This window comes from Bipolaris victoriae, assembly GCF_000527765.1.
Source record: "Bipolaris victoriae FI3 unplaced genomic scaffold scaffold_53, whole genome shotgun sequence".
Lineage (NCBI taxonomy): Eukaryota > Fungi > Ascomycota > Dothideomycetes > Pleosporales > Pleosporaceae > Bipolaris > Bipolaris victoriae.
The window spans coordinates 61,007-69,154 of record NW_014575339.1 but is presented as its reverse complement, the minus strand read 5'-3'; the positions used below and the strand labels follow the sequence as shown (position 1 = coordinate 69,154).

The 8,148-nt window shown below is 55.7% G+C and overlaps 3 protein-coding genes across 3 annotated transcripts; 2 read left to right on the top strand and 1 right to left on the bottom strand.

The window, feature by feature from the left end:
* Positions 1–1,155: 1,155 nt before the first annotated feature.
* On the bottom strand, positions 1,156–1,742 carry COCVIDRAFT_16853 (hypothetical protein; the record flags this gene model as incomplete). Its single annotated transcript, XM_014700086.1, has 2 exons — positions 1,156–1,452; positions 1,668–1,742. 2 exons carry the CDS (start codon positions 1,740–1,742, stop codon positions 1,156–1,158), a joined length of 372 nt encoding a protein of 123 aa, XP_014555572.1.
* A 1,450-nt stretch (positions 1,743–3,192) lies between these two features.
* Positions 3,193–3,720, top strand: COCVIDRAFT_101824 (hypothetical protein; the record flags this gene model as incomplete). The annotated part of the gene is made up of 1 exon (XM_014700117.1): positions 3,193–3,720. A coding segment is annotated over one exon (528 nt), but the record flags the coding sequence as incomplete, so codon positions are not given.
* Positions 3,721–3,825: 105 nt separating this feature from the next.
* Positions 3,826–6,879, top strand: COCVIDRAFT_101829 (hypothetical protein; the record flags this gene model as incomplete). The annotated part of the gene is made up of 3 exons (XM_014700116.1): positions 3,826–4,435; positions 4,489–5,277; positions 5,333–6,879. 3 exons carry the CDS (start codon positions 3,826–3,828, stop codon positions 6,877–6,879), a joined length of 2,946 nt encoding a protein of 981 aa, XP_014555602.1.
* Positions 6,880–8,148: the final 1,269 nt, after the last annotated feature.

Genomic DNA, 8,148 nt, shown 5'->3' with positions numbered 1-8,148 from the left:
GGGGGGGGGGGGAGGAGGACAGAGGGGCGGACATGGGATGGCGGCGGACAGGCGCCACGACACACTCGCACTCACGGCGAGCGGGTCAGAGGCTGCTGCAGTGCTGCACGACATGGCGCTTGTGTGCCGGTAGGCCTTGGCGGGCTGGCAGGGTGACGGCAGCTGGAGACACAGGCGGGCAGAGAAGCCCACTTTGACGCCCACGCCCACCCAGCTCCGGGTATCATCCACACTCCCAGATCCGGGAGCGTAACCGCAAGTGGGACTGGAGCTTATTCCAACTTCGCGCGCTGACTGCTCACGTCCCAGCAGTCCCAGCATCGTGGACAGCGCCCCCCCCTTGAACCTTGAAGGCGACGACGCGTACTCTTGCTGGGAGAGAAAACTGCCTGAGACGGCCTAGTGGTTTCGGGGATTAGGCTGGGCACGATGCGTAATTTCCAGCGGCGAGCACGGTGTCGGGTTCGCAACGAGGGTGGTGTGTGTCGGGCGTGCCGCTGCCATGGCATGGCTTGATGATGGAACAACACGTGGGGTTCCCTAGAGCGCCGCTGCAGCCAACAGCCAGCAGCTAGCGACTAGAAAAAATATGCACGGTGGCAGCTCCAAAGCAGTAACCCTCGTCGCATCTGCTCGTTCCGGTTCCCTCTTAGCAGTGACAGCAGGGCATGCATGCCGTGCAGCCGGAGAAAATTTGACGGCCAGCATGCTGTCGAGGCGTTGCAGCGAGCGCCTCGGCGTTTTGTTCCGCAGAAAAAGCGCGCCGCCTTGTATCCTGCCAAGCATGTAACGTAAAGTATCGGCAGGCCGCAAGCGAGAACCACGGCAGGGCCCTTGTTTGTGCACGGCCGAGCCGCTGGCTGGGATTGGGACTGGGACAGCAGCGCTGGCTAGGTCGACTTACTAAACACGTGTGCGTGTGGGCAAGTAGTGTATGTATGTGCAGCAGAACATGGAGGGTTATGTACGCTCTGTGCAGAAACAAGAAAAGCGGCAGACAAGCAAGCAAGTATAGCCGTCGAGGCAATCCCGGCACTTCCCCGATGCTACCTCGACCTAGTGCTCGCTGTAAGAACATGCCGACCACCAGAATAGCTGCCTGTCACCGTATCAACTCGAGTCAGCCGCGGCATCGTGATCAGACGACACTAGCCGTCATCTGTACGCTAAGTGGCCGACCTTTTGAGCAATCGTCGCCGTTGCGGCCATGGCAGGCGTGACATGACTGTATCTGAGTGTGTAATGGTATCGTTGTGCGTAGTATAGCACCGCCAGCACAACCACGTCGCGCCTTGCATTGTTGGCCGCCGCCGTCGTGCCGCATGCGCCGTTTCGATTTGACAACAGTGCGCCGCGGGCATGCTCGCGTCGAGGTGCCCAGGCTTCGAGAAGACGTGTTTCAAGGCCGAAGGCGTGACCGTATCCTAGTGTAGGCATGGAGAGCGAGAGCATCTATGTACAGACTTAGTCATATGCACGTAGTGTACGTACACACACCTGATATGTACGCACATGGCACATTCGAGTACATTGCAGGAGCGCAGGCCGAGCGATTGACGAGCCGAAGATTTAGCGGACGCCGTTGCAGTTGCTGGCTGCAATCTCAGGCCAAGGGTCCCCCTGCCTACGCGCTAGTCCCGTCTGGGATAAACCTACGTCACCCTCACCAGACTTTTCCTCATCCCAGCCTCGGCGGCGACCAACAGCCACGGCTGCCACGCCAGATGGTGCCGGTCGGCCATCTTGTCCGTCTGCCTATCTTCCCATCCATCTGACCTGTCTGATAGCACAGGATTCGCACATGTTTCGGACTTTGAGCATCTGCAACTCGAGTTATGTCGCGGGCGCCCCGTGCAGTCGAACCGCGAGCGTCTGTTGTCTGTGTTCGCCGGACGCCGTCGGTTTCATGGTCGGATATAAGGGAAAGGACCCTAGCAAAGCCACAGCCGCCAATGCGACAGCAAAGCTCGGCCTTTGTCGGATGGATGCTCGCTGCTCGGATGAGTTGCTTGCTCTCGCGCCTCGCTGCTCTAGAGTACCGATCCGATGGCTCTGACTCTGACCAGTTGCTGCAACTAAGGCGTGCGCCGACGGGTTGCTGAGCTGGTGGTATAGTACAGTAATAGTAATAGTGTGCATGCTCGCGCGCGCGACCGTTTCCATGGGTGGCTGCCCCTTGGCCGTCGTCCCGTGGGCAGAAGAAAAAAAAATGTAGCCAGACATGGGAAATTGTTGCAGTTCGGCCCTGGCCGCTGGGCCGTGTGCGTCGACGGCCAGGTTTGTGCGGCTCTTGTTCTTATCGATTGCAGCGCAGCAGCGGCGGAGTGGATGAAACCCCTAGGCAGCGCGGCCGTCGACATGGACATGGACAGCACGGCGGCGGCGGGTTGATACGGCGGCAGAGGACGATAGGAGACGTGGTCGGTGGGCACGATTCAAGGGCACCGCCAGCGCGCTGGCCTGGCTGCAAAAGGCCTGCGTGCATGGGCAGCGCAATTGGGGGCCTGCTCCGTTAGCACACGAACAGCTGTCGTCATTGGTAATGGCCTTTCTTGCAGCGGACAACGGGCAACGCATACGCGCTCCAATGCAAATGCAGACACACGGTGCGAATATAACGTACATGAATAGTCATCCCCAATCCAATCACGTGTGCCGCTGCCACTGTCCTTTCGGCGCTTCTTTGGGGCCTGAGTGCATTGTCTCTCTCCTACCTCCTCCCACTACCCTCCGCACGCCATCCCATCCCGGCGCGCTTGCCGCCACACCACCTGGTCCGCATCCACGTCCACACCCACTCCCACATCCATACTATCACTTTTTGCTCCCATCTCCTGCGGGTCCCGGCCTCTCTGCCTGTTCCCCGTCCATTATTCATCTTTTTTTTGCTCCTCCACAACACATTACACGACTACACGCTGCCGCTGCTGCCACCGCTGCAAACTAAACTGCCACTGCCACTACCCGACCGACTCCTGCTACACTACTCCTACTCACTACTACACCCCCATCGCTGCCCTGTGCAAATCTTGCGCCCGCTACGACCAGCCGTCGGCCAAGCTCCGGCATTCAGCAGCACGCGTGTGCGCAAACAGGAAGTGCTTGGTGCGGAAAGCCGACGCTCGACTATAGCACCATCCTGTGCATATTTTTTTTCGCCGACTGGTACCTGTACCCCGAGCTACCCTTTACCTTCCCCCTCGCCCCCCCTCGCCCACCCCCAAGCCTCCCCCAACAGCCTTCATTCCTGTCGTGGGTCTTCCGTCCCTGCCTCGTGCCTCGCCCTCTCCACTTGGGCTATCCGCAATCAGTCGGCTGAGGCTGAAGTGTGTGTGGGCCTCCGATCTGCAGCAGCTTCCTTGTCCCTTCGCGTCAATTACCGCGCCAGCCAGCCAAACCATCGCAGCGCTTTTTACTAGTGCAGCGCAGGAAAGTCCATCGTCACCGACCCATCACCTTTTTCAATTCTGCGCCGTCGCCACGCCTTTCCACTCCCAACTCTTGTCCCATTCACCCACTGTGGACACCACTCCAAATTCCACTTCTCCCGTCAAAAGGTACCCGCCGACGGACGCGAATCGACTGTTCATCGCAATCCCCCACACAGGCTCCACCCTACAAAGCTTCTTCGTGGGCCATCCTTCCTTACCTTGCGACGTTAGCCCAACGGCCCTCCTTGGTGTGCATACCCAGCCGTTGCACACGTTACTCCGCTTCTGAGCTCCGTCGAATGGTCCCGTAACGAACCACAATTGGTTGCGCCTTTTCCCCCCATCCCTTCACCAACCTTGACCCGCCCATAGGAGCTGTGTTGTGTACTACATTATGGACAGTACAGACCGCTTCCGCCAGTCTGGCCTAGGCAACTACCCGTCAATAGGCCAGCAGTTTAATGGCTCTCAGAACCAGCTGCCTACACTGCCCCCTCTGCAGAGCGGTGGCAGCCAGTATGCGCCGCCCATGTATGGCCATAACAGCAACCCTCACACGCCCCAGCCGCCGCATACGCCTGTGACGTCTGCGCCCAATGGCACATCTACCATGCCGCCTCTGCAGCACCCGCCGCTGCGACCCCTCCAGCCTACGCCAACGTCGTACTTGCCCATGAGCTCGGCCTACTCGCAGGCGCCCATGTTGTCCACCGCGTCCGCACACACCAACGGCCACCAGCTGGGCCCCTCGCCCGGTATGGGCTTGGGACACACGTCCATGTACGCCCATCCACCTGTGCTTCCCAACCAGGAGCCCGAGCCCGTCCACGTCGTCGGTCAGCAAGGCCGACGCGGCGTTTTGCCGACCCATCCTGGACGGCCCGCGCCAGCTGCTGGCAAGACACCTACTACCGCGACAAAGAACGCAGAGGGCAAGTACGAGTGCCCGCATTGCAACAAGACATACCTGCACTTGAAACATCTCAAGCGCCATTTGCTGCGACGTAAGTTTTGCTCAACATCTAACCACAACCAGGTGCTAATGTTACATGCTCAGACACGGGTGAACGACCCTACCAGTGCCATCTGTGCAAGGATACGTTTAGCAGAAGCGATATCCTGAAGCGTCACTTCCAGAAATGCTCTATACGAAGGGGAAACCCGACTGGCGCGAACCATCTGCAGCACGCGCAGCAACACCTGCAGAAGAACAGACAGCCCACTGGTGCGGACCAGAACTCTTACCTTAACCACATCGGCCCTAATGCCATGTCATACGCCGATGCTGGCGGCTACTCCATGGGTCTGCCGCAGATGCCTGCCATGGCCGGTAATGGCTTTGGTGACAACCTGCCTTCGCTTGCCAACCACCAGTCCATGTCGGCGCGTACTTCGCGCTCAAACAGCTTGATGCGCCCCAGCAGCGGCGTTGAGGACAGTGCCCACCGTCGGAGCATGTCTGCTATGGACTTTGCCAATGCCCGGATGAACTTCAATGATTATCGCCCGGATGGAGTCCCCAACGGTTATCCACCACAGCAACAGCAGCAGCAGGCTCAGCAGCAGCAACAGCAACAGGCTCAGCAGCAACAGGCACAACAACAGCAGCAGCAGCAACAGCCTCCGACTAACGGTTCCGATCCCAACGGCCACTACAGCTATGAGCAGGCCTCTACAAATGGATCAATGGCCCAAAACGGCATGACCGTCAAGAGCGAGGGCACCGACCCAGCGTCATACGGAGTCTCTACCCTGCCAAACGTTGATGGCATCACCAATGGCCAGGATGGGTCGCTATGGCGAAATGGATCGTTCAACGGCGATATGAATAATTCCAGTACGGCAGGTGGCCCAACCTTTCAAAAACAGGCCCAGTTCTGACCGGAACTTTTAGACCTCAGATGATACACCGAATGAAAGTTTATTTGGATTTTACTCGCACGTTCCCGGGTTGGTCGACTCTTCTCCAACACTCGATGGTTGGTTCATTGGCCATACCACGTCTGATCCAGTGCACAATCTGGCTACTTCGCTTGTGAATTTTTGCTCCCCGAATGCATCTCTACTCTCAAATCAACACTCAACCGAGGCGTACACCCACGAAAGACTGCAAACAATATTGACTGGAGACAACGTCAAGGAGTTCCTACACGAATACAGGCACTATCAAGCGCATTTTCCTTTGATACACGTTCCAACATTTGATCCCTTCACTGCCTGGCCTGGGCTAGTGTTGACCATGTGTTGTATTGGTGCCGTGTACTCGGACAAGATGAGTCCGTCAGATGTCCGTTGGTTTATGGAGCGCGTCCGGGAGATTGTCTTGCGATCCAGTCAAGTTTACGAGCTGGCGCAAGCACATCAAATGGCGGACCTTGATAACCAGCTGACGTCCACGACCGAGGAGATACAAGCCCTGGTCCTACTCCACTCTCAGTTCCTATGGCACGGTTCGCAGCAGCAACGTCAACAAGCGCGAGACGAAGTCCGGGCTGTGGCTAACGTCACGCGATGTGCTGCACTCTTCCATCCGCTTCCGCCTGACAACTTGAATGCAAGCGCGTTGCATCAACCAGGACCGGTAACTGGCGAGGAGGTTGACTCTTGGAGTTGGAGTCTCTGGATTGAGAATGAGAAGCGGGCTAGATTAACAGCATACATCTACTTGATCGACGCTTCTGCTACAATATTCTTCAATTCTCAGCCGAGATTCGACCCTAAGAGTATCACGGTTCCTTTGCCTGCTGACGATGTAGCCTGGGAGGCGAAGACATCGGAAGACTGCGCTAGCGCCCTGGGTCTACGAGGACAGGCGGCACAGGCATTCAATGAGTCCGGTAGCAGGCGTGCGAAGCAACTGGCCTTGTCCGAGGCTTTGAGCGTACTCAACGGGACCTGTCCAGGAAAGTTTCCTGAGCGGGCTACCAATGTCTTTGGCAAATTCATCCTCATCCATGCTATCCATACCCAGATCTACGACATCCAGCGCCAACTAATCCAACGAATGTCTTCGAGCGGTGCGAGCACACCTCAATCTCAAAGCGGTAATGCAGCGGCACCAGTCAATGGAGTCAATGAGCAAGTGCAGAATCAGCTTCGCTCCACTGTTGGTGCTCTGAATCTATGGAAAACGTGCTGGGACAAGGATCTAGCCATCCAATTCACTCATCGCCAGCGCCGACGTGGATTCTGCCGAGATGGCATTCACTTTTACTTTTTGGCACAGGCATTCCTTCGACAATCACGCCCTGAGGACTGGGCGACGTCTGCAGATGTGCGATGCAGACACGTCTTCCATCTCTTGAAGCAAATCAGGCCGTACGTCGCCTCGGATTCTGCGCAAAAGGGCATTGAGATTGGTTCCATGACCGAAATTGCTGACGATTATGCAATCGCTGATCTCACCCTCAACATGAGGAACCTGTTCACTCCTCTCGACGAAGTATGAGCACTCATTCAGGCCCCAATTCAAACTTTCAACCAATACAGCTACCAAGCATCATTCAATCATCATACGAAACCAAACCGCGAGCGGCGATATGTAGCTCCAAATAAACCATCTTCGGTACATCATCCAGGTTTAAAAGATCGGTCTCTCACGACCATCGTCATTATCATCATTGTCACCCTCACAACAACAACTAGAATTACAAGCATACAAGTTTTCTCTTCTCTCAGCACGATCGAGTTTTTTGCTAGGTCTCGCATTTACATAGGAGTCCCTGGAGTCAACCTTTGCACGGCGGTCATTTGACATGCAAGGTTTCACGAATCATCAACGGCGGTAACTTTACGATCGACTTTTCAACATCCAAAACGCATTAGACAAGTCACATCTCATGGTCTGCATTTGCTGGACGCAGCCAACCTCTCTCTCTCTCTCTCGGAAAAACAAAACGCCTAAGAATTTGGAGGCGGAATAGGATTTTGTCAGATCATGGGGCTGCCTTACAATTTGCAGTGCAGATTAGGCTGTGTGGGACGTATTAGCTCGAAAATTCAGTGTACATGTTCATTTTGTTGTTTTCCTACATTGCTGCAAGACTACTCTAATTGCATCGTCACGGTGTTACTGCTCTTTGGGAGAGACATAGATTAGAGACCGGATGTAAGGGAAGTGCGCCTAGTAGCCTGTCCCATGAAAAGTCCTCAATGAAAACATGTTTGCTTTAAATCTTGGCTACCGTTTTTGTGAGATGATGCATTGAGAGAAAAAACTAGTTTGACAAAGAGGGGGAGAAGGAGGGGGGGGGTGGAAAGCTGAGGGCTTGGCCACCCCTCTCCAGCCATCATGCAGTTAGCACTTGCATCTCGATGACGTAGTTTTTTCAGCCACATGTCACCGTCCATGCAAGTATTTCCCAGCCTCCCCGAGATAACCCTTCTACGTACTAATCGCCCACGTATTGCGGCACACCGTGCTGATACTCGGCTCCCGCACACATACCATGGTAGACTTTATTCTCAACGCAATCAGTCGACTGGCATGTCATCTATCACATCAGCAAACACGTCATTTTCCAGAGGCGGTAGAGGATGACTGTGCTGGCGGATACTGTTAGGGCCAGGCCTAGTCTGCACATATTGTATATCGATCGAGTTAGATCTGCCTCTACTGTAGAGTTTTGCTTTCCTCGCAGGGCAGCCGATGGCAAGGTTCGTTGTTATACAACTGACCTATGGGGTTCTAGGAATGTGAGACGAACGCGATGCGAAG